The sequence below is a fragment of the Phoca vitulina genome, unplaced genomic scaffold, assembly GCF_004348235.1.
Source record: "Phoca vitulina isolate PV1807 unplaced genomic scaffold, GSC_HSeal_1.0 scaffold6, whole genome shotgun sequence".
Taxonomy (NCBI): domain Eukaryota; kingdom Metazoa; phylum Chordata; class Mammalia; order Carnivora; family Phocidae; genus Phoca; species Phoca vitulina.
The window spans coordinates 15,980,798-16,007,605 of record NW_022589709.1 but is presented as its reverse complement, the minus strand read 5'-3'; the positions used below and the strand labels follow the sequence as shown (position 1 = coordinate 16,007,605).

The window sequence follows — 26,808 nt, the reverse complement described above, 5'->3', positions numbered from 1 at the left end:
TGCTAGCCCCGGTGTCTAGTACCTCTCGTGTCCCGAGGCCATAGCTAGTGAACAGTGGGCCGGGGACCTGGGTCCAGCCCTGCATCACTGCATCCTTATATGTACATTGCCGGGAAGTCTCTGGAAGGTCTACCACAAGCTGGAGACTCATGGAAACACTGCGGCCTCTCCTCCCTCCTCTGGCTGGAGAGCAGCTCTGGCCCAGGGGGTCATGGCAGCAGTTTTCTTTTCCATTGCGAGAATGATGGGCCCCACGGCCTGGTGCCTGCCTCTGCCAAGCTGAGCTGGAGGGACTTTGCCACAAGCAGAGCCGGGAGGAGATTTCAGGAACGTCTGCTACAGTCTGTGAGGCTCTGCCCCGTCCCCACCTCCTTGTTCTGTCATTTCAGGAAAATACAGCATCTTTGCACGCGTGCTAGGAGCCCAGAAAAAGAGCGAGGATGGGAGAGAGCCAGAGAGGGAGGGCCTGGGTCGGCACCAATGGCACTCCGCAGTCTTCTTGTCCTTCTCTGGCCCCTGTGCTGGGCTGGGAGCCCCTTGAGGGCCTGGGTCTGGTTGTTCTCCGGGGCCCGCTACCTACTGGGTGTGTGATGAATGAATGAATGCATGTGTAAATGAATGACCTGGGGAGTTAGGAAACCTTTCCAGTGCAGGACCTGCCACTAAATCATCTGTGGCCTTGGTCAGCCCCATCCCCTTTCTGGGTTTCTACACCTGAGCTGGTCTTCAAGGCGCCGATGTTCTGGTGTTCCACGCCAGCGACGGTCCTGGCCTCTAGAAGATGGAGAGAGGCAGGAGATGGGTGCTGGGATTCGGCGAGGGCGTGGCCGGCTTGTATGCGGGCAGAGGGGCTGCTGGGACTGCTGGCTGGGAAGCTTAGGAAGGGGCAGTTGGCAAGTGGGGGCCCAGGAGGGGGGCAGGCCGAGGAGCAGGGAAGGTGCAGGCCTGGGGGCAAAGCTGTCCGTGGCAGCTGTGGCTTTCCATGGCAACTTTCTTTTTTCCGCTGCAAAATGCCCAGCAACCCTTCTGGATTTTAGAGCCTCCTGTGAGGGTTTAGAGCCTCCTGTGAGCCTCCTCCGATTAGGGTAGTGCAGACTGGACGGGCCCCGGGGCAGGAGGAGGAGAGGCCAGGGAGCCAGGGCATTGGGTGCTGGCTGATCCTGCCGGACTGGGGCCGGGTCCAGGGCCGTGCACCCCTGCTCACTGTTAACTTTGCCTTGTGTTTTCTGCAGATCATGATCGAGTTCTGTCCTGGGGGAGCTGTGGACGCCATCATGCTGGGTGAGTCTTTCTTGATCCCATGTGGTGGTGCTGGGGTGGGCTCTAGGGCCCTAGGCTAGGACTGGTGCCCTTCACTCCCCCCGCCCCAGCAATTCACATGGCCTGTTGGAGTACCTTTTCGCTCTGTCCCCTTTTGGGAGCAGGGGCTGGGTTCTTGGAGAGAATGCAGGCACTCATTAGAAACCAACACTTCTTCAAAAAGCCATGCGTCCTTGAGCCGGTCACTCACCCCCTCAAGCCTTGGTGGCCATAAGATGGGTGTGATGGCTCCTTTGCCCCACCCCACACCACCCTTAGGAGGTGAAAATGAGACACCTAGGGAGGTTCTTTGAAAAGTGGGGATCCCCATACCCATTTTGTAAGAGCTTAATGGGGATGTTACCAGGTTTTGATATCCCAGACAAGCTTGGACAGTAAAAAAAAAAAAATATCACTTTTGTGAGTATTTTGTGACTAGTCACTGTATGCCAGAGATTGGGGTAGGTACTTTGATGTATCTGATCTGAGTGTTTCTGTTTTATTCCTGACCAGATTGACACTTTAGAGGGGTTAAGGGGCTGGCCGAGTGTCCTACAGCAGGACTGAGAAGGGCGCCTGGGTCTTGCCGGTCTGGTGGGCAGTGAGTGAGGAAAGGCCGGGGGCCTGGGGCCCCAGAATATTGAGAGGCAGGCCCAGGATTGTGGGGTGGCTCAGGAGAGGGGAGGTTTTCAGTTTAATGTAGCACCATCCAGCTACTCTTTTATTGTGAGGAAGGTATTTTCCCCCTTAGTTTATCTCAGGAATCTCTTGAGTTTGTGGCAGCCCTTTCCAGAGCTATGGAAATGCTGGCCTTTCTTGAGAGCCCCTTACCACAGGGTGCTCAGATGGAGAAATGACAGTAGGTGACTGGATGTGAGTACTTATGATATGGCCCTTGGGTGTTCCTTCTCTCAGCAGAGACTACCTTTGAAGATTTTCATTGTTCTGGGTAGAATTTAACAAAATAAAAATGGTGGTCTTGTATGAGTTGAGATTCTCTAGGTTACAAGGTGATCAAAGACTGTTTAAATTGGTTTAGTGGGAAAAAAAGGTGGGAGATGTGGGAGAGGGAATTTATTTGCACAAATAACTAAAAAGTTCAACGGTTTCTGGCTTCAGGCACAGCTTGATCTGGGAGTTTTTTTTGTTTGTTTATTTTGTTTATTTATTTATTTATTTATTTTATGTTCTCCTAAGACCTTGGTTTCCTTCTCCAACTCTTGGTCCCACTTTCCTCTGTGTTGTTCCCATTCTCATGCTGGCTTTCTATTCACAGTGAGAAGGTGGCTGTAGGAGCTCCAGCAATCATATCTGTATTCCAAACAGCAGGATAGAAGACGGGAGGGTAGGACAACTTGACAAACACACACCCCATTTCCACTTTTTAAAGGAGCTGTTACAGAAGCCCCACATGACACTTGCATTTACATCTCATTGGCCAGATCATAATAGCACGTAGCTGGAAGAGAGGCTGGGAAATGTGGTCTTCTTGCTGGGTGGCCGTGTGTTCAGATACTAAAAAAGGAGGGGCGAGTGGGAGCCACCTACCAGCTTCTGCCTCTCCAGGTGTGAGCTTAGCTCGCTGAGGCCTGTGGGAGAATATCAGAGATGGAAGAGGTATTTATACATAGCAAGTCCTTGACCTCATTCATAACTGGGGCAGGACCCCAGGCTGTGGCTTGGCCTGCAGGCAGACTCACTCCCTGTCTCAGTTCTCCTGGTGGATCTGACTGCTCCAGCCCCAGGTGGTTTTCTCCCTGCTGGTGGCAGCAGTTAAAGGACCATTGCCATCAGCATTCTAGAAGTCAGGGTGGGAGCAGAGAAGGTGGGATGGGGAGACCTGACAAAGTGAGACCTGGCCCTGGTTGCAGCTGCGTGATGAGGGGTGGACTCTCCCACAGATGCCTGCCCTGCTTAGAGGGACTTTCTGCCCTTAGCATCTCCCCGTCGCCCTGTGGAGTCACACAGAGTGGCGAGCCTGGAGGTGGGGTCCAAGAGACCTGAGGTCTGTTCTAGGTTCCTCTGCGGGGTAGCTGTGGGGTGCTGGGCTGGCCTCTTTGTGAGATGAGGGGAATACGCACTGCATTTTACAATATGGCCCTTCTAGTTAGTTAACACCCAGTGTTTGCTCTGATCTGGTTGGCCTTGCTTTGCCAGCTCTTAAACGCTTGGCTCTCAGCCCTCCTGCAGAGGAGGGGGGTGGGATGGGACTGGCTACGGTTTCAAACAGACGTAGGACTCATCTGCAATGTTGCAGATTTTTTTAATTTGAATAAAATATTCATGTATTGCTGTGTAATCAAAAATTAATCTTAAGAATTTATCATACTGTATGATTCCAATTATATGACATTCTAGAGAAGGCAAGACAATGGGGACAGAAATCAAAGTAATGATAGCTTAGGGGCTGGAGATGGGGGTGAAATGTTGATCACACACAGATTTGGGGGAGTGATGGAAACATTCTCTATCTATCTGAGTCGTGGTGGTGATTACATGACTATATATGTTTGTCCAAATTGGTAGAATTGTATATCTAAACGAAAATGAATTTTACTGTCGATAAATTATATCGCAATAAATTGGGCTTAAAAAAGGTCTCTCTACCTTATTGGGTTATTGTGAAGATTAAATGAAAGAATGCATCCAAGTCCCTAACTCCATGCCAGGTACATTGGTAAAGGCTCAGAAAATGGTGACCATGAGATCACCACCATCACCACCATCACCATCATCATCATCATCATCACTTTGCTTATTCTGATTTCATTTATGTAGAGAAATCAGATATGAGCAAGTCACATTTTGACATTTAAAAAAATTGCTGCAGATAATCCAGCATAATCTCAGGACCAGCATAACAATAATCACCTTTTATTGACTGTCCTTCATGCTGAGGAGTGAACTCAGCCAGGAGTGAATTTATGGCTGGAGCCCTGTCTACATCACTTACCATCATCCCATTCTATGGATTAGGAGATGAAGGCACAGACAGATGGAGCACCTTCAAGAAAGCACGTAGCTAATACGGGGCAGTGCCTCAGTTCAGGCTGTCTGGGTGGTCCTGATGCCCCCCCACAACGGCTCTGAGTCTGTCCGTGGCTTGGGGGGACACGAGAGTTAAGGATGAGGCCACAGGGAGCGGTAGGGGTTGGAGACCCCAGAGAGGGACCTGTGGTCGGTCTGGGGCCAGGCTTCCCAGGGCAATGCTGCTGGCTCTTCCACCCCATCTGGTATGTTTTCCCCAAGCCTGTGGGATCCAACCTTGAGGATTTCTGGCCCGGCGCAGCGGCGGGGGGAGACAGATGGGGGAGTGCTGCCCTAGTCAGAGGGAGGCCTGGCAGCAGCACTCTGGCCGGCCGGCCCTGGAGCCTGCGCCTGAGGACCCTGCGGCGAGGACCCCACAGGCAGGGCAGTGGGGGCTCACTTCAGCACAGGGGGCTTGGTGGCAACAAGCACTAAACAGTCACGATGGCCAGTGGGTCAGTGAGCACAGGATGTTGACCTTGAATCTTCTCATGCCCTCCCTCCCTCTCCGCGTCTCATGTTCTGTCGTGAGAAATCAGCCTTTGGGTCGGGAATGTTTCCTCTGCGAAGCCTTGGCTGGACCACCGTGACGGCCCCCGGCCGAGCTCCCTGTCTTCTTTTGCTCCCCTGCAGGCTCTTCACTCACCCTGCTAGGGAGAATTTCCTAAATGCAAAAGTCAGATTGTCTCTGCCTGCTTCGAGCCTCTCCTGGACTGCCCATTGCGTTTCAGAGAAAGTGTAGCCTTCATAGATGGCCTGCGAGGTCCTGCACGATCAGGCCCTTCCGACCTCTGACCTCGATTCGCTTTCCCCTCATCCTTCCCCTTCAGTCAAAAAGGGTCCTTTGCACATGCGGTGCCCCCTGTGGAAAACTCCTCTTCGTGCTCCCCCCACCAGCTGCTCAGAGAGGGGCCCCGCCATCTGTAAGCAGACACTGGGATGGACCAGCGTGTGTGTGTCTCCCCGACCAGCACACATTGCTTCAACACCAGCCCGTGTCAGCCTCCAGGCCTCTGCTTCTGCTGCTTCCTTGACCTAGAATGCCCTGGAATAACTTGGAATGCCCTGGCCCCACTTTTCGCCTCTCAAACACCTGTTCTTCGTACAAGACACAGCTTGAATGCCCTTCCTTCTGGGGAGCCTGCTAATTCCCAGGCAGAAGCACTTGCTGCCCATCCTGCCCGCTCCCAGCCCCCACCCAAATCCCACCCTATCCCGAGCATGGCTCGCCGTTCCCACGCCCCTCTCCATGTCCCTGCAGCAAGCGTGGAGCTGACACGGAGTGAATGTCACCCACTGCCTGCTTGCAGAATGGGTCTTGGCCTCTTGGAGGGGTTTTGTTTATGAACCTGAGCTCTGAGGCAGACTGGCTGGCTTGAATCTAAGATCTGTGACTTTCTACCTGTGTGACCTTGAGCAGGTGGGCTGACCTCTCTCAATCTTGGCTTCTTCATCTGTCAACTGAGGTAATAACTGTGCCTGCTCATAGTGCTAGTATGAGGACAAAATAGGTAACATGGAAAGTGCTTGGAAGTGAACTTGGTACATGGTAAGTGCTCAGGGATGTTGGGGGCCTTTGTATTTCTTGTACCTGGCACGAGCCTGACATTCAGCCTGCCTGAATGCAGTGAGTGTGTGCGGACTTGACAGTGGTTCTGCCCTGTTTGCAGAGCTAGACAGAGGCCTCACGGAGCCCCAGATTCAGGTGGTTTGCCGCCAGATGCTGGAAGCCCTCAACTTTCTGCACGGCAAGAAGATCATCCACCGGGATCTGAAAGCTGGCAACGTACTGATGACCCTCGAGGGAGACATCAGGCTGGGTAAGGGGTGTCTGTGGGGGAAGATGGGAAGGCAGACCCCCACAGTGTCTGCCTGGGGGTTGTCAGCCCGGCGTCTGTGGGAAGGAGGGAGCCCGGCGTCTGTGGGAAGGAGGGAGTGTGTGTGGGATCCTCACTCTTACGGTGGCCCAGGGTGTCTTACCTGTCCTGGGCCACAGAACGCAGACCGTAACCACTGGCTCAGTCTGACCCACTGGTTCTCAACTGAGGGTGATTTCGTCCCCCAGGGATGTTTGGCAATGTCTAGAGCCATCTTTGGTTGTCACAACTAGGGGTAGGGGAGACTCCTGGCATCTGGTATGTAAAGGCGAGGGACGCTCGATGTCCTGCAGAGCGCAGGGCAGCCCCTCGCCACACAGTGGTCCTGCCCATGAGGCCGGCGTGCGCTGTGGGAGGCGCTGGGCTGTGCCCTTTTGCTCCTGCTTCTAATCAAGAGAATTTGAGTGAGCGTGCAGGACAGAGGGACAAGTCTGCCTCCATTCGCAGATAGAAAATAGTGTATCAGACGTATATATCAAAACACACCTTTTTTGTTTTCATGTCTCGTCTCTCCTTGACCTTTTTAAAAAAATTGTGGTAAAGTACATATAACATAAAATTTATCATCTAGGTTTGAAGTGCACAGTTCCAGGGCATTAAGTACATTCATGTTGTCGGGCAACCATCACCACCATCCATCTCCAGAAACTTTCCATCATCCCACACTGAAACACCATCCCCATTAAACACTAACCCCGGCCCGAGCCCCAGCCCCTGGTAACCTCCATTCTGCCTTTTGTCTCTGAGTTTGACCGCTCTTGGGACCTCGTGTAAGTGTCGTCATTGTGCTCTGCTGTCCGGTGTGTGTCACTCAGCATCATGTCCGCAAGGTTCATCCCTGTTGTAGCAGGTGTCACAAGTTCTTTGTGTTTTTCATACTTTTTTTTTTTTTAACCAAAATAACACACACACGCCTCCTCTGCTCCCACCACCTTCCTTCTCCATCCGTTTCTAGTGACGACACTTCTAACTCTTCTCACGTTTCCTCCTGCATTGATAGATAATATGCTTATCATGCTGTTTCTTAAGTAATGGTTTTTATTGTTTGATGAAAAAATAATACATGTTCTTTATACAAAATTTACATAGTACAGGAAGGCTTAGAGGGGAAAGCCGGGAAGTACCTCCAATCTCATTATCTAGATGTTGGCACCGGTCGTCATCCCAGATCAGGCCCGCGTCTCGGCCGGTAGAAGGATGTACAGACAGAGAGGTGTTGGGGAGCGGTATTAACGGCGGAGAGGTGATACTCTCTTGTTTACCAGTTTGACTGCATTCCACTCTATTTTCTAGTAACTCCTTCCTGGTAGCTAAATCATTCATTCATCTGCACGTGCGCCCCCCCCCCCCCCCCCGCAACCCTGTCCTTCCAACATAGGAGCGTCACTATTGTCGTTCCTCTAGTGGAACCTCTGTGGCTTTAAGGAACATTTGAATTGGGGCGCCTGGGTGGCTCAGTTGGTTAAGCGACTGCCTTCGGCTCAGGTCATGATCCTGGAGTCCTGGGATCGAGTCCCACATTGGGCTCCCTGCTCAGCAGGGGGTCTGCTTCTCCCTCTGCCCTCTTCCCTCTCGTGCTCTCTGTCTCTCATTCTCTCTCTCAAATAAATAAATAAAATCTTTAAAAAAAAAAAAAAAAGGAACATTTGAATTATGTCAAGAATTATGATAAGAAACTACACCGGTGTTGAGTCTTTGTGATGGAGAACTGCAGGGATAGGCATGGGGATTGGAACAGAATGGTACAGTGCCAAGGACATCTTCTACCGCAGGAGGGCAGCTCCCAGCATCCTTGCTTTGAGGGCTCTGAGGCTCAGACAGGGTGGGGACCTGCCCTGGGTCACAGAGCTAAGCAAGGACAGAGCCAGGGCTGATCCCAGGGCCACTGGCTCACTTCTCGGGGCTGGCCCACATCACCGCACTCACTTCCGTGTGTGCTTTGAGCTGATGGGTTAGGGTAGGGCTGGGCCTTAAAAAATGTATGCAAGACTGGTAGGTTCTCAGATTTAATGCATTTTAGTCCTTTGGAGGGCTCCTAACACTCAGATTGCTGGGTGTAACCCCAGGGTTTCTGTCTCGGCTGGCCCAAGAACTTGCATTTCTTCTCTTTTCTTTTCTCTTCTCTTCTTTCTTTTCTTTTTTTAAGATTTATTTAATATTTGAGAGAGAGAAAGAACATGTGGGGGGAGGGGCAGAGGGAGAGAATCTTCAAGCAGACTCCCAGCTGAGGGTGGAGCTGGATGCAGGGCTCCATCCCACAACCCATGAGAATGAGATCATGACCTGAGCTGAAACCAAGTGTTGGATGCTGAACCGACTGAGCCCCCCAGGTGCCCCAGAACCTGCACTTCTTTCTTTTTTTCTTTTAACACCTTATTTATTGGGATGCCTGGGTGGCTCAGTTGGTTAAGTGTCTGCCTTCGGCTCAGTTCATGATCCCAGGGTCCTGGGATCAAGTCCTGCATCGGGTTCCCTGCTCAGTGGGGAGCCTGCTTCTCCCTCTGTCTGCTGCGCCACCTGCTTGTGCTCTTTCTCTCTGACAAATAAATAAATAAAATCGTTTAAAAATATTTATGTATGTATGTATTTATTTATTTAGAGAGCACGAGTCAGGGCCTGTGGAGGGGAGGGCATGGGCAGAGGGAGATGAGAGAGAGAATCTCAAGCAGACTCTGTGCTGAGCATGGAGCCTGCTGGTGAGGCCCAGTCCCATGATCCCAAGATCATGACCTGAGCCAAAATAAAGAGTCGGACGCTTAGCCAACTGAGCCACCCAGGTGCCTCAGAACTTGCATTTCTTTCTTTTTTTTTTTTTTTAAAGATTTTATTTATTTCTTTGACAGAGAGAGACACAGCGAGAGAGGGAGCACAAGCAGGGGGAGTGGGAGAGGGAGAAGCAGGCTTCCCGCTGAGCAGGGATCCTGATGCAGGGGCTCGATCCCAGGACCCTGGAACCATGACCTGAGCCGAAGGCAGAGGCTTAACGACTGAGCCACCCAGGCGCCCCAGAACTTGCGTTTCTAATAAGCTCCCACTTGCAGCTGATGATGAGAGACCCCACTTTGACCATTACCTTCGACCCTCACTATCCAAAGGGCGGTTGGTGGCAGCATCGGCATTACGTGGGAGCTTGTTAGAAATGCTCTGCTGTCCGGAGGGTAGGGTTGGTTCTGTCTTGAAACCAGTAGTATGAAGAAGTTCCTCGTATCAGGCCCGAGCAGGGTCGTATTCCGTTCTGTGTCCCGTAGACCAGCACCCCTGATACTTGCAGGGTCTGTGTCTTCTGGGGTTCAGCTCACATCCCTGTGGCTGTTCTTCCTCCTTGTTCCTTCTTTTACCTGGAATGGTTAAGAGCATGCACTCTGTAGTCAGAGAGTCCTGAGTTCAAATCCCAAGTCTGCCTCTAGGTCTGTGACCTTGGAAAAATGACTTAACCATGCTGCTTTTCCATTTCCTCATCTGTAAAATGAGAATGATAGCAACACATCTGTCAGAGGGTTGGGAGGCTAGTACAAGAAGAGGCGTGTGTCGCCAGCTGTCTGTGAGGCCGGCTGTAATTACTGTCGTTTCCTTCAGTGTCTGCTGTGCTAAGCCCTGTGCTGGGCCAGGAGGGCGGTGAGACCCTAGTCCTTCTCCCGCTCCTGCAGAGTTCCCAGGCAGTGGGGAGATAGGTGGGAGCATCAGGGCCGGGGAGGGAGCCAGTGCCAGGGTAGGGAGTGTTTGGAGAGGCGTGATCTGTTCTTCCACCTGGGCCTGGAGGTTTGGGTTTAGAAGAGGCTTTTGTGGGAGGATAGTTTGAGCTGAGTTATGAAAGGTAGAGAGAGATTTGCCAGGTAAACCAGATTGGGCAAGGCAGTCCAGGAAGAGGGAGCCTAGTGGGCAGGGGCATGGAGGTGAGGAACAGCAGGGTATTTTGGGGGGACTTATAATGAAAATAACTCACATTTATTGGGTTATGAAGCACCCACTAGATGCCCGCCATTAGAGGAGGCACTTTCTAGATATCTCATTTAACCAGCACTCCGATACTCCAGAGGTTTTGGACAGGGATAGGGAGGGGAGGGACTATACCAACACAGATGAGGACACTGAGAAGTAGTAGCAAGGTTGGGACTCAGGTCTTCCTGACTCCACAGCTGCCCATGGACAGGCTCATTCAGGGGTAGAGTGTGGGTGGCCAGGGAGGGGCCGGGTTGGGGAGTGCCTCCGCCTTTAGGCTCAGGGAATATGTGGGGGCCAGAGAAGAGAGTCTCTCATGCTCTGCGGGATTCAGGGGAAACCTTCAGCTCAGCCTTCAAGAATTTACCACTTGGAGGAGGCAGAACACAGCAAACCCAGGTCAGGAGCAGCCAGTCAAAGCAGGGAAGCCCTGGTGGGACAGGGATGGAGGGAGGGCCCCAGCAGCTTTGGGCTGAGATGTCCCTGGGGGGTGCTCATTTCCCATTGCCATCCTGCCCTGCACACCCCCGAAATCTGGAGGGTGCTGACTTGCTGAGCAGACTTCAGAATCTCACTCAGAGCCTAGCAGCGGGTGGGTGCTAGAAGCAGATGGGTGCATCAGGTTTCCAAATGACTTGGCATATGCAGTTGAGAAAACCAGGAAGCCAATTAAAAAGGAAAAAAGTTCAGGGAGAGTTGAGTGTGAGTATTTACACAATTTCGCTGAGCTCTGGGAGCCATGGGGTGCAGGCCTGCTGAGGCCTGTTGTTCTGTTTTGGAAAATCCCCCTTCCACCTTGGGCCTGGAATCTGCAGCCTGGCAGAGCAGTGGAGGAGGCCTGGGAGAAAGGGTGGCAGTTGGTCTGCCTCTTCCTAGCGTCTTGGGACTGTCTTGGGCCCCTGAGCACCCCCCCCCCCCCCATGTCCTTATATAACTCAAGGATTCAGAAGAGAATTGCTTAGCAGATTTTTCTCCCAGGTTAAGAGGGTCACCTCGTTGGAGACAATGTCTTTGCTTCTCCCTGGAGTGGAAATAGAATGAGAAGCAGCAGGGTGAGCTGAGCAAAGCATGGGCTTTAGACACAGACAAGCCTGGTTCAAATCCTGGCTCTGCCACTTTGAGCTGGAGAAACATATTTAACTATCCAAGCTTCAGTTCCTTCATCTGTGCAATGGGTATAACAAGACCCACCTCACAGGGCTACTGAGGCCGCTAGGGTGAAGTGTACAGTGTAGTCACAGGGAGGCCCACTGTTACATCCCTCTCTGCTGCTAGGCACTTTGTTTCTTCCTTGTGTTAAATATTTACTTCTGCCAAGGATATCAGACTTCCCTGAGATTCATTTGATAGTTGCCAAGTAAAGCACAAGTTCTAGCTCTGAGTGGATGTGAAGCAATTCTTGATGACTGGTGGGAATTCACTGGTACAGAGAGAGCAAGGAAGAGTGTCTGTTGCCCTGAGACAGTTGGGATATGAAGTGGGGGGTGGACTTTGAAGTCTGAAGAACTGTGTTCTTGTCCTAGATCTGCCACTTTGCATTAGATGACCTTGGGCAAGTCACTTAACCCTTTGGAGCTTCACCTTCTCAAACTCAGGGGTGTGGTAATAGTTCGTATCTCACAGAATTGGTGTGACAAGTTAGTGAGACAGTGCATGCAAAGCATCTGTAGATGTCTGTCAGAGAGGTGGGCGAATGTTAGTTGTCTTTGTTGGGCCTAGGAATGTCTCAGAGAAGCTGCTATGAGAGAGAATGTTCCCTGTTCTCCAAAGAAACCGTGTTCCTCTCCCCAGCAGTGCTTCTCTGAAAATGGCAGGTGAATTTTACATTAGGGGTCTCTCAGGTTCCGAGCATTAGTCTGGACTGGCCTAAAAATCAAAACGCCCAGCACAGAGCCTGGCATATAGTAGGTGCTCAAATCAGTAGTAGCTTCCAGCATTGCCGTTACTTTAACATTTTATGATTCCTGCAGGGTTCCTAATTCCCAAAGGCCCCTTGATGCACAGGAGGCCTGGCAAGTGGGGCTGGCAGGAACAAGTTACCTGCCTCTCACCCTCCACCTTGACCCCCACCCCAGAATGCCTGTGTGGTGTTGTCGGCAGGCAGGTGTCCTGGTTCTTTCACTCTGGCTACCGTGAACTGAGCCAGTGTTTGATATGTAGAAATTCATTTAGTCCTCAAAGGCCACTGATAACATTTTACAGAGGAGAGATATCTGGCATTTTTTTTTTTTTTAAGAGGTTAACCCCAAATCATACAGCCAGTAAGAGGCACATCTGGGCTTCAGAACAGCACATCTGGCTTCAGAGCCCATGTGCTTAACCATAACCCTATTTTAGACTCTTGGCGCCAATGATAAGAACAGGTCTCCTGTGATTTACGGCATTTAAGACAGGAAAACGTGCATATATGATATACGGAACTGTGATGGTGAAGAGATACAGCTGGGTGTCCAGGGGCACAGATGCTGCGGAGACTCTGGTCAGTCTCTCTGTGCATGTTGGTTAGGCTCTCAGACCAGCCCCCTCCACAAAGCTTCTCGCTCGGGCTAGTTTTAATTTTCTCAGCATCACCTCCTGCAGGACGAACTGAACCTCACCATTTCAGGTCTCGGAGTCAGTAATCCCAGTGAAGGACTCTGATTGGCTTAGCATGGCGTGGGTGCAGAGCTCTGGACCAATCAACGAGATCCAGTAAGGAGGGCTTCTCTGATTGGCCCAGCTGGCGGTAGTCCCTGAGGAGGGCGGGTCATGTAGCAAGATGGAAATATTGCCTACCCCGTCCCCTCCTCCTCTCCGTGGAACAGCGTGGTTGGGGTGGATTGATGGTCTTCCAGAAGGTGAGAAGATTTGTACTGGCCTGAAAAACACATTGTCCACCATAGACTGGCATAGCCTGTACGAAGCAAGAACGAAGTTGTGAATGTGTGATTGAGGTTGGGGGAGAAAATACCAGAAAAAGGGTTATGTAGGAGAGGGGAGAGGGTCAATGAAGGCAGTGGGGCTAGGAGGCTGAGGGTGGACTGGGATGAGCTGGAAAATAAAGGCCTCTGTAGTGGTCACGTGTGTCTAAAAACCAAAAGAAAATGGACATAGAAACGGAGAAGTCAAGCAGTTGGGTCAGCTTCACATCTGGCTAGATGATATGATGCCTGTTTAATAGATGAGGAGACTGAGGCTCAGAAACATGAAGCAGCTGGTCTTAGATCACAGAATCTTCTCGCTTCCCTGCCAGGTACCGTTTCCATGACACTCTTGGGAAAGCAGAACGTCCTGATGATTAAGAAAAGTCACTTGGGTGCCCTGGTGGAGCCTCCCTCTTAATGAGCTGCACCCTAATCCAGAGGAAGAGGGCCCATGGGGTTCCAGGGCTGGGGGGCAGAGCCTTTGCCTTCTCCCGACCCCTCCTCAGTGTCAGCAGGCCCCACACCCTCCCTAGGCTTTGCTTCCCCATGGGTATCGTGAGGACCCTGGCTGGTGTTGGTCCACAGGGCCACAGCTGGCCTTTTAGATGAGACAGTTTTTGCCTTAGGAGGTGCAGTGGCCCTGGCTTTCTCCCACTAAATCGCAGGAGCACTCCTCTTCATTGTGAGGACCAGACTGCCACCATTCCTTTTCTTTTTTTTTTTAAGATTTTATTTATTTATTTGAGAGAGAGAGCGCGCATGAGAGAGTACGCACATGAGCAGGGGGCAGGGATAGAGGGAGAGGGAGAAGCAGATTCCCCCCTGAGCAGGGAGCCTGATGCGGGACTCGATCCCAGGACCCTGATGCCAGGACCTGAGCCCAAGGCAGACGCTTAACCGACTGAGCCACCCAGGCGCTCCCTGCCGTTCACTTTCAAACACATCCTTGAACACAGGTACCACCCCTGGGTGAGGACCGTCTAGAAGGTTCTCAGACCTGGAATTCCAGGGTTTCCTTGCCCACACTGGCATACAGACTCACTGGCTTGGGGTGGGTGGTCCAGGACGGAAGGGGTGGTGGTGTACAGAACTCTTATTGGACAGTAGTTTGCCTTTAACTGGCCTGGCATTATCTGGGCAAAGGCTCCTCTTGTCTTGGATTCTTTTGGGGGTCTACAGTTAAGAGGACAGATGAGAGATTTTGTTACATATCTGCGTACATTCTAAGTTCACAGCCCTGTGTATATGTATAATATATAGTTGTTCTTATATTGTGTACGTAATTTTTGATTATAAAAGTAATACGTGGTATTTACACATGTATAGGAAGATATGTACAATGATATTTATTGCAACAATATTTGTAACAGTAAGAAAAGAGAACTCCAATTTACTCCAGTAGAGGATTAATTAAGTTATGGTATTATCATACAATGGAATCTAATTCAGCTATTGAAAATTAAATTGTAGAAAATGTGTAATCTCTTATAAAAATGTATATATACACGTGAAGGGACAAAACACAAGCTGCAAAATGGCAGGTTTAATCTGATCTCATTTTTAAAAAGTATTTTTATTTACACATACACTTTTTATTTATATAAATAAATCTGGAGCTATATGCAGCAGACTCATAAATGTTTATCTCTGCCAGGATTATGGAGACTTTCTCATCTGTAAATATTTGAATTTTTGATAAGCAGCGTTGCCTTGGTAATAAGAAGAAAATATATATAAGTAAATATATAGATATAGTCGTACAGACAGTTTGGAATAAGACCCACAAAGAAGGAAACAAAAGTCACTCCCAAAGTTACTAGAATGCACCCCGTAGGCTCCCTGTCAGTGTTTATTCTGTGCACAGAAAGGTAGGACCGCCTAGTGGTAAAGAGACAGACTTAGCATCATGTGTGTCCTTAGAGCTGGGTGATTGTCCACAAGTTCCTTAATGTCTCTAAACCTCAGTCTTCTCATCTGTCGCAGGGGAATAATAGGGCGCCTGAGTGGCTCAGTCAGTTAAGCGTCTGCCTTCGGCTCAGGTCATGATCCTGGGGTCCTGGGATCGAGTCCCACATTGAGGTCCCTGCTCGGCAGGGAGCCTGCTTCTCCCTCTCCTTCTGCCTGCCGCTCCCCCCCCTTGTGCTCTCTCTCTCTCTCTCTCTGTTTCTTTCTCTCTCTCTCTCTGTATGTGTCAAATAAATAAAATCTTAAAAAGGGTGGGATAATAATTTTCCCTGCCCAAAGGGTCATGGCTATAAGCGATATGCATAGGGATATACATGCAGATGATATGCAAAATGATCCGCAGAGGAGGGTCTGCGGGACGCGCAGACGTCTGCACAGCGCTGTATACGCCTGCCCACTTGTCAGTAAATGGCAGGTTTGGTAGAACTGTCGGTTGGGTGTGTGCAGCGTTTCAGGGTTTTGTCACTAAGCTGCGGCCAGTGTGCCCTTCATCCAGCGTGTGCAGCACAGCCCCTGGCAAGTGCGAAATGCTCTCACCACATCCTGGCTCCCACTGGGTTTTACTCAAAAAGCAAGAACAAAAACCCACAAACCTAAAAAACTTTGGCCACATGCCTTTCAGCTTTTTAAACCAGAAAGGCAGTACGTACTCTTTATCAAAGACATTTTAAAGAATAAAAGTGTCTGAAGTTAAAAAATGTTAAGGCCCCCTTGGTGTGCTCACCAAAATCCCGCTTCCGGGGAGGTGGTGACTATGAAGTTTGACGTGTAACATCGCAGACCCTGTTCTGTGTGTGCGGGTGTGTTTGGACAACACAGTATGCGTATGTCGTTCTTTTAAAATACAACTGGAATCACGCTCTACCTTCTATTATATGTGTTGATCAGTCAGCAACATGTTCAGGGCAACATATTAGGGACAACATCCCAATTCGTACACATGCATGCAACCTCATTCGTTTTAAGGGCTGCCTGGTGGTTCACGGCTGGAGTGTGCCATAATTTAACCATTCGCCAGACAAGCTCTAGCAACAACTTGGCAGCTTCCGATTTTTTTACTCTTTGGAACAATGCTTTTGTAAGCTTCCATGTATCTTATCATCTGGTTTGGAGGACCTATTTCTAGAAAGAGAATTGCTGTCAAACATACTTCTTAAAAGCCAGTGTTTTTTTTTTTTTCTAGACTTAAAAGGTAGTCTAGCAAGGTCTGGCCTTTCATGTATTCGGTGGTTCACTTGGGAACAGTATTTCGTGTGCCGGATGAGGTGCTGGGGGAGCAGCTATGGACGAGGCAGAAATGGACTCTTTCCTTATGGACGTGGTAATTTATGACAGTCCCCACCTACCTCCTGCTCTTGTTTCTGATTGTTGTTGTAAAATGGGAGGAGAGAGGAGATTTTTATTAGAAGAGACTGCCTGGGGGAAGCCCTCTCTGAATTGGCTGAGGTCCCTGGGCTGCAGGGAGGGGCTGCCTGGGTGGGCCCCGTCTTGTGGGGCGAAGGGAGAAGTAGCAGCTATCCCAAAAGCTGGCGGGCTCTTGCCTATGGGAGGGCCTCGGGGACCAACTGTGTGTCCTTGTGAAAGTTGGTGGTTTCTGCGTTTCCTCTTTCTTCTCAGGCAGGGATTGGAGACTCTGGTCGGGGAGTGGCAGCTCCCGGCTCCCTCCTGGGAGCCTGACGCTGGGTCTGAGAGAGGCAGTCACTATTGTTCCCAGAAGATTTCCTAGGATGACGTGCCAGCCATTATTGGTGTTTGCAGGGAGGAGGTGAGCCAGGCCCCACATTCTTCCCCAGGAGCCCAGAGGGGTGGTGACTTGTCCTGGCCTCCCAGGTAGTCAGCTGCAGAGCCGGGTTCTCATCTGGGTTTCCTGGTTTTGTACCTCCCCCTGCAGCAGCTGTTGGTCCCTCCCTGGGCCAGATGGTCCCCCCAGGCCTGTCATCCGCTCCGAGAACAACTGCTGTTTAGTTAGCCGGCACTGGGCTCACAGACCAGTTTTCCTGACCACTCCCAGGAGCCTCAGCAATGCCCCAGCCTAAAATTCTGCCAGCTCACGTGCCCCGTGGACAGAGCCTTTACCGGGAGCAGGGCCTGCAGCCAGGTGCTTTATGTGTGTCATTTAATCCTCATGGCAACCCTGCGAAGTAGTTCTACTGGTATCACCACCCCTGTATCACAGACAGGGGCACTGAGAGGCAGAGGTTTGCTAATTGTCCTGACCCCTGCCTGTCGCCCACCTTATCAGCTTCTACCTCCCCGCCTCCTCCAGTCACGGTGCCCTGCCCCTCCAGGCCCTTCAGCCAGTTTGTTATCCCTGTCTGGAAATATCTTCCCCCAGATCTTGACCTCCTGTCTAAAATAGCCGCCCATCTGCCCTGTTCCCACCATGAATCACGTGGGGCGTGTTGAGAGCCTGGTTTCATTGCTAGAATAACAAGCCACACGAGGGTGGAGATTTTCGTTCAGCTCTGTGCCTAGAACAGTGCCTGGCACATAATAGATGTTCAATTAATATGTGTTGAATGAATGAATAGCTTGGAGGCACTCAACTGTGCTTCCTCCAAGTACTCCCTCCCTCCCTGCGCTCTCTCACCTCCCTGACTGTAGACTCTCCTATCTCCCTGCTCCTTATCTTTCCACCCTTTACACAGGACTAGATATTTAGTGGTGTTTGTCTGATTGCTATCTGCTTCCACCACTAAACTTTGAGTTGCCCAAGGGCAAGGACTTAGTTCTCGTCTGGCTAATGTCTGGCTCCGGATGGCACCCCGATGAATAGGTGAATGAACCAGTGAAATAGAAGGGCCAAGACTGGAACCGGTTCTCTGGTATTCAGGCCCCTGCTCTTAGCATTGTGCTCCTTCCTGGTTTGAAACTGTGGGTCTGATTCAAGCTCTCCAGGACAGCAGTTGTTATGCGACTGTGGTTCAGGCTGGCTTGTTTCTAGAGCTAGACAGAGGCTTCCGGGGGTGGGGGGTGGGGGGGCTGGTAGGTACGCAGCTTTGCAACTTCTCTTTGGATTAAGCATCACCAGTCTGCTCAAGGTGTTGCTTTGCTCTGAATTTGTTTTTATTTATTTATTTTTAAAAGATTTTATTTATTTATTTTAGAGAGAGAGCACACGAGCAGGGGGAGGGGAGAGGGAGAGAGAGAATCCCAAGCGGACTCTGCGCTGAGCCTGGAGCCTGACTTGGGGGCTCAGTCTCACGACCCTGAGATTATGACCTGAGCTAAAGGCAGACACTTAACCATCTGAGCCACCCAGGCGCCCCCTGAATTTATTTTTTAATCAAGATGAAACTTATCTGTTTTTCTGCCATATAAAAGTTTATGTTAACTTACTAGTTGGAATGTTGTTTAAAAACATAACAGTAAATATGTTTATTTCTATTTAAAAAAATGAAAAAAAAAAAAGAAACTTTACCCTTGAAGACAGGAGAATTGGAGATTTCTCTTTGTGGCATTGGATTCTTCTTGTAGTAGTAGGCATGTGAAGGAAGACTGGTAGTTTTGGGTGTATTTAAAGATACATTTTATTTATTTATTTATGTTAGTGCTGAAAGTCATACATGTTCATCATGGCAAATTTAAAGAATTGAGAAAAGTAGAAGAAACCTTGTCTAGTCTCATGATCCATGAGACAGTTTAGCAAGTTGGTATATTTCCTCCAAGTCAGTTCATGTAGATATTTGCCCTTTTTTGGGGGGAGAAGAGCATCATGGGGACCATACAATATATTCAACTGTGTATCCTCCCCTTTCCTACTTAACCTTAAAAGTATATAAATACAATATCTTAATATTGTGTTAAATATTGCAACATTTAAATACATGTTAAATATTAATATATATTAAATACATACTAAATGTTTTAATATTGATATTTTTGTTTTGTTTTGTTTTGCCTTGGGTGGGGGCAAAGGGGAGAGAGAGAATCTTAAGCAGACTCCACACCCAGTGCGGGGCTTGATCTCACGACCCTGAGATCATGACCTGAGCCACAAATCAGGAGTTGGACTGAACCCTGAGCCACCCACGTGCCCCTGCTATTGACATGTATTAATATGTATAATTCAGTGTTAAAATATTGAATAAAAATACTTCAAAACTAATTTTAATGCCTATAAAATACTCTGTCATATGCCCATATATCACACTTTTCTTAATCTGTTCAGTTGTTTACCCTTTATCTTTCTTACCTCTCAGTTTCTTGGTTTATCTTACTGTGTGTATGTTTGTGTGTGTGCTTGATACGCCATCTTAGATCCTTTTTGGAAAAGACAGAATATATTATATATTGTATATAAGAAGTTTTAAAATCACCCCCTCAGCTTCGTGCAGAGGCCTAGCCAGTGACGTTTATCCAAGGCACAATTATTGCTGATTAAAATCACTCCCTGAAAGCCAAACAATTAGGGTTCTTTTTAATTTGTCACTATTATAATAGCACTTTGATGAACATCATTCTGCATACTATTTTTATGTTTAAGATTATTTCATTAGGGTAAATATCTAGATTTGGAATTACTGGATCAGAAGAGTATGGATATTTTAAAGGTTCTTTAGATTTATTGCCCAACTGCTTCCCTGAAAGGCTCTTCAATTTATACTCTCATTAGCCGGAAGGAAAGTGCATGTCTCTATAAATCTTTACAACAGTATCAGAAATTTGCTAGGTAAGAAATGGCATCTGTTAATTGATTTGGGACGTCTGTCTCTGAGTTCTCACCCCAGGGCTGTGGGTGGAGGAATGTCCATCGAATGCTCTATCTGATTTTTGTCTTGCAGCTGACTTTGGTGTGTCTGCCAAGAATCTGAAAACTCTGCAAAAGCGAGATTCCTTCATAGGAACGCCTTACTGGTGAGATGTGCAGTTTCTGGAAAGGGAATGGTGGACTGAAGGTTGAACCTCAGAATCCCCAAGGTGACCTCTGGCTGCTGTAGAGGAGAGAGGACGGGGGCAAGGGCTCCTGAGTCAGCCAGCCTCAGTGGGTCTGAGACCAGGCCACACCACTCACGAGTGCTGTGACCTTGGCCAAGTTGCTTAGCTTCCCTGTGCCTCAGTTTCCTCCTCTACGAAATCAGAGGTTGCTGTGAGGATTAAACGGGAAGATGCATATAGAAAGTGCTCCATTAAGAACACCTAAACGGGAACCCCTAGAAAATGGTTCAATTCTTTTTTTTTTTTTTTTTAAAGATTTTATTTATTTATTTGACAGAGAGACAGCGAGAGAGGGAGCACAAGCAGGGGGAGTGGGAGAGGGAGAAGCAGGCTCCCCGCTGAGCAGGAAGCCCAACGCCGGGCTCCATCCCAGGACCCTGGGATTATGACCTGAGCCGAAGGCAGATGCTTAACAATTGAGCCACCCAGGCACCCCGAAAATGGTTCAATTCTTGATTAATTCAACAAGTACAGATTGAATGGGAGGCCCTGGGCTGGGACTGCGAAGATGAACAATTCCTACCCTCCTGTGAAGTTTCTCTGGACCTCTCTAGTCCATTGTGTCGCCTCCTTTTCCAAAACTATTACTTAAAAAAAAAAACCACGAAAACTCTTTCAGTTTCACACCTAATTACTTTCTGTTTTTCACATGCATTACTTCTCACTTGGGAGTTAGACTCCTTTCTTGCTTGCTTATTACTCACCCTTTCTTTCTCTCTCTCTGCCCTTTTATTCCTCTTTCTCCTGTTCTCTCCCATCCCTTCTCTCTGTACTGTTGTATTCTGTCCGCCCCCCCCCCCCCCCCCCTTGTGCCCCCAGTTGATTCTGGGCACCTTCCCCTCTGCCTGCACCTACCCCTTCCCCAGGACTCTGTGTTCTGGATTGTTGCTGCCATCTTGTGGCAGGCATCGGGAACTGCAGCCGGACATGGCGGTGGAACCCCTCTGAAGGCATCTTTCTGGGTGAAGACCAACGTAAGGAAGACAGTGGGATGGACCCTAATGCACGTCGTGATTCGGGAGTGCTGCCAACCCTCTGACATTGGCTTGTGGTGGTCCCTGACCTTGAGTCTCTGAGAAGTACCTGTGGAGGCCAGGTTCTTAGCCCTCTGTTGTCCCTTGGTTGGTTCAGGATGGCCCCTGAGGTGGTGATGTGTGAGACCATGAAGGACACACCGTATGACTACAAAGCCGACATCTGGTCCCTGGGCATCACTCTGATTGAGATGGCCCAGATTGAGCCCCCGCACCATGAACTCAACCCCATGCGGGTCCTGCTCAAGATTGCCAAGTCGGATCCCCCCACTCTGCTCTCGCCTTCTAAGTGGTAAGGAGCAAGGCCAGCCCGAGGGTGTTTGCTGTGTGGCCAGTGGGCCCGGGGCATGGGGCAGGTGGGATTGGGCAGGTGGAGGGCCAGGGTTCTCCTGTCCCTGCTAGGCCCCAGTGTGGGGGACAGTGAGGCACACTCCGGACCTTTCTGAGCTACCTGGGCCCTCCATGCCTTTTCCTGTTCTCTGTGCTCTTGACGTGGGCTGTCCATCCGAGCAGACTGTGGGATCCAATAAGGCGGATGCCACTGTGGGAGGAAGTGCCTAAATGGGCCCTGGCAGCCACGTGGCACAGCCCTGGGCTGGGAACCAGGGTGCAGGCTTAAACCCCAGCGCTCCTCTGTTTTGCTGTGTGGCCTTGAGCAGGTCTCTGCTCCACTGATTTTCATGTCCCCATCTATACAGCGATGTTCATGATGAGATCATCTCGAAAGCCCTGTCACCTTCACCGTTGTAGCTCATGAAGGCGCCCTTTGTCTTTTGAGGGCTGTGTTGGGGAAGCACATGACTCCCAGGAGAGTAGAGTCTGTGACTCGGGAATTTTCTCAGTTCTTGCCCTACTCCGAGCTGACTGCTACCACCTGTGCCCCCCACCCCCCAGGTCTGTGGAGTTCCGCGACTTCCTGAAGACGGCCCTAGATAAGAACCCCGAGACGCGGCCCAGTGCTGCGCAGCTCCTGGAGGTATGTGGCTCCCCTCTCCTGGGGGTGGCTGCCTGCCCCCTCTGCCCTGCCCTTCCTTTGCAGGCAGGGCGAGCTCACCCATGACCTGGAAGCTTGTGTTCCTGGTGTGTTCCTCCCCAGCCCAGGCGCGGCTGTGGTGAAGGAAGCTCCCCCAGAGCCTGTCCTCACACCGCTTATGTTCTAGTGGGGGAGACAGGCCACAGACAGCAGATAGGTGCCCGTGGCAAGGAGAGACAAGGGCTGTGGAGAGAAAGAAAACTCAGGAGGCCAGGGGCCTGCGAGGGCCTGCTCTCCTATCAAAGGAGGGCACGGAAGGGCTCTTAGCAGACACCCAGAGGGGGCCAGGGGCTAGGCGAGGGGTGCTGGGGAGCTGAGGCAAAGACCTGGCCTGTGAGCCTGGTTGGGAGGAGCGAGGAGGCCAGGGCACGGAGCCAGGGATGAGGGCAGAGATCGGAGAGGTGTGGGGTGTGTGCTCACCAGGAGGACACACAGCCCCCTGGTACACTCATTGCCCTGATGCCTTGCAGCAGGACGCAGACTTCCAGAAGGAAAGCGATGCTCGTGGGAACTGTGTTGTCTGTGCAAACAGTTGAGGCAGAGTAAGCCACTCTTGTCCATTCATGGTGGACCCTCTCCCCAAACCGAGGTTTCCAGTGGCCAGCTAAGGGCCAGTGGTAGAAGCAGGCCTTTCTTTCAAATGGGGGCAGCAGGTGATGCTCACTCTTTTCTGCATGAAGGGCCAGGTTGCGTGGGGTCACGCAGGGTCTTGAAAGCCCAGACCAGAACTTCACCTGTGCGCGGTGGGGCGCCCCTGAGGGTTTGGATGAGGGACATAGCATCCAGCCTACACTTACAAGGGCCCGTCTGGCTGCTGTGTGAGGAATCTCTGGCCTCCGCGTGGAGAAGGGGTGATGGTTCCCTGGAAGCTTTTTGGAATATTGGAGGTAGCTGGGAGCTGCCCTTTGCCCGGGCTGGTGCCTTGTGTTTTGAAAGAGGCAGGCACCACCCGCCCAGCTGTCCTCAGGCCTGCCCGTTGCTGTCACCGTGCCGTCAACGCTGATGGGAGGCCGAGAGAAAGTGGGCCTCGGTTCTGGGGGAGGGGCCGCCGCTCCAGACCCTGCCCACAGTGGTCCTTCCACGTAAGTGACTCACAACCTCTGATGTGTGTCGGGAGGGAAGGAAGAAGAGGCCACACCAAGCACTGAGTCTTTGTTCACGTTCAGCCGCTTTTCCCGAGTACCTGCTGCGTGCCAGGCACAGGGCCCTGTCGGCATTCCAGGCTCCGGCGCGTCCCTCCGGCGTGTGCAACACAGTGATGAAGTGTGTGGACTGTGAAGTCCCGGGTTCAGATCCCAGCTCTGCTGCTTATTGGCTCTGAGACCCTGGGAGATTGGCTTAACTTCTCTGTGACTCAGTCCTTGCTCTGAAATGGGGATAATGGCAATGCCCCCCCTTAACTGGGTCCTTGTGAGGGTTGAGTGCGAAGATACCGAAGATACGTCTGGAGTAGCAGAGGCCTCATTTCCTGGGTTTTGCCGTGTTTGGTGGGGAAGCCAGAGGTGCGGGGGGGCCGTCACTGTCAGATGCAGAAGCTCCAAGCCGCGTGGGGCCAATTGTTTCCTGTGAGCAGGCACCTCCTGGCCTGCTACATCCGGCCTCCAGGACATCCAGGACATTCCACCAGGAAGAGACCAGCTGTCCTCCATCCCCACATGGCAGCCCTGGAGCCTCAGCCTGAGCCAGGAATTTTTGTTACATAGTTGGAAACGATGTCCTGCCAGGGGATTCTTAGTATAAGACAGAAAGGGTTGCAGAAGAAAGGAGCGGTCCCTTGAGATCAAGAAAACGCCTTCGGGGCTTAGGCTGCTGTCAGCTTTGTCCTTGTGCCTCTCTATTTCTGGGTGGGGAGGGTGGAGCCTGGCCTGCCCGAGGTCACCTGGCCTTGAGTGACAGGTAGGGGCCTCCCGATCTTGGCTTCCCAGTGCCCCCTGCAGAGCTGCTCATGCCCCCTGTTTCTGCCTGTCTGGGAGCTTCCTCCCGGCCCCTCATGCCTTGAGTTGACACGGGTTTCTGATTCACCCCCTCACCTGCACAGAGATTCTTGGGGACCGTGTCACGTAGTGATTATTGACCCGGGCTCTGAGGTCAGGCTTGGCCACCCGGAATAGGAGTCGTTCTCACTCTGTGCCTCAGTTTCCTCACCTGTGAGACGCGGTTAGTGCTCCCTTATGCAGTCGTACGAGGGAACGAGATTCTGCACGTGCTGTTTTTAGCACGATGGCTGTCAGGTCAGGTGCTCCGCGGACACGAGGTGAGTTGGTTATGAACCTGCCACACCGTGTCCCAGCCGTTCTTGTCAGGGTCATCTGTGACTCACGTTGTTGGACCTGGTGGCTGGCTGCGGCCTCTGCGCTCGTGCCGTGGGACCCGGCCACGGCAGCCACAGCTGACCCTCATCCTCGCCACTGCCAGCGCTTGGCTTCCGGGCCCCCACGGCCTCCTGGTGTCTTTCCTTGTCACCGGTCACTCCGCAGCGTCCTTCCCCTGCTGCTCTTTCCTGCGACTGATCGCCGTGGAAGCGCGTCAGGGCCTTCCCCCCACCCCCGCCCCATCTCCACTCACCTCGAGGGTCCCACCTGGTTGCGGCGACTGCCATGTTTTCCCTGCAGCCCGAGCTGCTCCACCTGTCCTAAGTGTCCACATCCGGCCGTTTACTTACCACCCCGGTGTGGGTGTCCACACCCGAGTGCCCTCCGCTTTCCCCACATATGCTCGACCAATGGCTGTCCCGTCTCAGGGAGTGGCAACCCACCTGCCCTGCCATCAGGCCCCAGACCTGGCAAGCATCCTTGGTGCCACTCTTTCTTGTGGGCTCCATGTCCATTCTGTCAGGAAATTCTGTCGTCCCTGCCTTCAGAACATGCCCCGAATCTGACCACTTGGCACCATTTCCGTTGCAACCATAGGTCTGACTTTTGCTTGGATTATTACTCCCTCACTGGTCTCCCTGTCCTCCTTCAGTCTGTTCTCAGCACAGCAGCCAGAGGGAAACCTTAACACGGATGTCAGCTCCTGTCCCTCCTGCCCCTTAATGGATCCCCTCTCACTTAAGCCGAACTCCAGAGTCTCAGTGACCTGCAGGGTCCTACACGATCTGCCCACCCCATCCCAACTCCCTCACTCGATTCCAGCCACTCTGGCCTCCTTGCTGTAGTTCCAACAGTCTGGGCATACAACTGCCTCAGGGCCTTTGCACAGCTCTTCACACTGCCTATAATGTTTTTTCCTCAGACACCTCCGTGGTTGAGTCTCTTCTTTAAGTCATTGTTCTTCTCAGTGAGGCCTCCACCAACCACCCTATTTCAAACTGGAAACCTGCCACTTCTACTCCCAACATAGTCCTAGTTCTTCTTTCCCTGCCCTACTTTTGATTTTTCCACAGTTTACTTGTTTATTAAGTTTATTGTTAATCCCTAGCATGTGAGCTCCCTGAGGACAGCAGTCTTTGTTTTGTTCACTGATGTGTCCCAAGCATCCAGAACAGTGTCTGGTATGTAGAGGGCCCTCAACAAGTATTCGTTAATATTTTAACTTAACTGTAGGGTAACGCTTTCTCCATGCCAGGTACTTTTCTAAATGTTTAGCAAATGTTAACTACTTTAATCCTTATAACAAAGTATGAAGTAGGTACTATTCACATTTCCATCAAACAGGTGATAAAACTGAGGCAACAGAGAGGTTAGGTAGCCCGCACAAGGTCACACAGCTTGTAAGAGACAAAGCTGGGATTCTGATCCTGGTTGTCTCATTCCAAAGCCTGTTCTCTTGACCACTCTGGTACGCCTCCTCCCTGAACGAATGAAGGAGCGGAAGAAGGAATGAGATAGAAAGAGAGAGAAGTTGGATGGGAGGGAGGGGGGAATTGGACAACTGACAGTGGCATCAGGCATTTTCAGCTGACAACTGAAACCTTGACAGTGGCATCAGGCATTTTCTAAAGCCAGCCTCGGAGTGTAGGACCCCCTGGCTGGTGGTTTCTAAGCACATTGAGGAAAACCAGGCTCCCGTCTTGGAAAGGATGTCTGTGTAGATGGCAGGAGGGGTCCTGGCCAGTGGGCAGGTACTAGTTGGCGAGTTGTGTGGCCTTGCGGGGCTTCTTGCAGAGATGACACCCAACAGCTGTGCCTCTTCCTGAAGGAGCAGGCGGCTGAGTGCCCCTCTGTCTGGGCCTGTGCAGGGGTGCGCGAGCACTTTTCTGGGGACCCGTGTGCCCGAGCAGCCTGTCCCCACGCAGGTACACCATGCACTTCCTGCCCGGGGAGGCCCCGGGCCTCCTTGCAGCAGGGCTCTGGCTCTCCACTGGGCCCTGGTGGTTCGGGGTTGGGGACTTCTCTTCTTTGGACACATCCCTGGGAGTAGTGGTGCTGAGGCAGTGAGGGAGGTAGGCTGTGCTTTCTGTTCCAGGCAGTTGACAAAACAGTGTTTTGGGCCTCATCAGCCACTGGAAGGCCTGCCTTGTTAGCCGTGCCTGCCTGGGGATTCCGGGATTGGCATCCCGGGGATCTGCCCCGATCACCTGCTCCTCTGGCGAAGGGCTTTCTTCCCCATGGCATCTCCTTCCTGAGGACCCCGGGGTGCTCATGAGAGGCCATGGGGCAGATGGTCCAGCCCCAAGAAAGCCACTGGCCATGCTGGAAAGCCACTGAGTTGGTCAACGTGTGGCATGCCCTGATGAAAACTTGGTATTTCCAGAAACGTGTGCCTGCATTCTTTAGTTCTGCTGCATCTGCTTGAGCAACTGCTGCGAGGTGTCCCGTGGCTTCTTGCTCAGATTCATGTGTGAGGTTGGG

The 26,808-nt window shown here is 51.2% G+C and overlaps 1 protein-coding gene across 1 annotated transcript in view; it reads left to right on the top strand.

Annotated features, from left to right (window-relative positions):
• The window catches only part of STK10 (serine/threonine kinase 10), a 118,530-nt gene that overhangs the window by 51,648 nt on the left and 40,074 nt on the right, over positions 1–26,808 (top strand). The window contains exons 3-7 of the mRNA XM_032403706.1: positions 1,233–1,281; positions 5,997–6,146; positions 19,795–19,867; positions 21,080–21,274; positions 21,877–21,958. Coding sequence (XP_032259597.1) covers positions 1,233–1,281; positions 5,997–6,146; positions 19,795–19,867; positions 21,080–21,274; positions 21,877–21,958 — 549 coding nt within the window. The remainder of the gene's footprint in view (positions 1–1,232; positions 1,282–5,996; positions 6,147–19,794; positions 19,868–21,079; positions 21,275–21,876; positions 21,959–26,808) is intronic.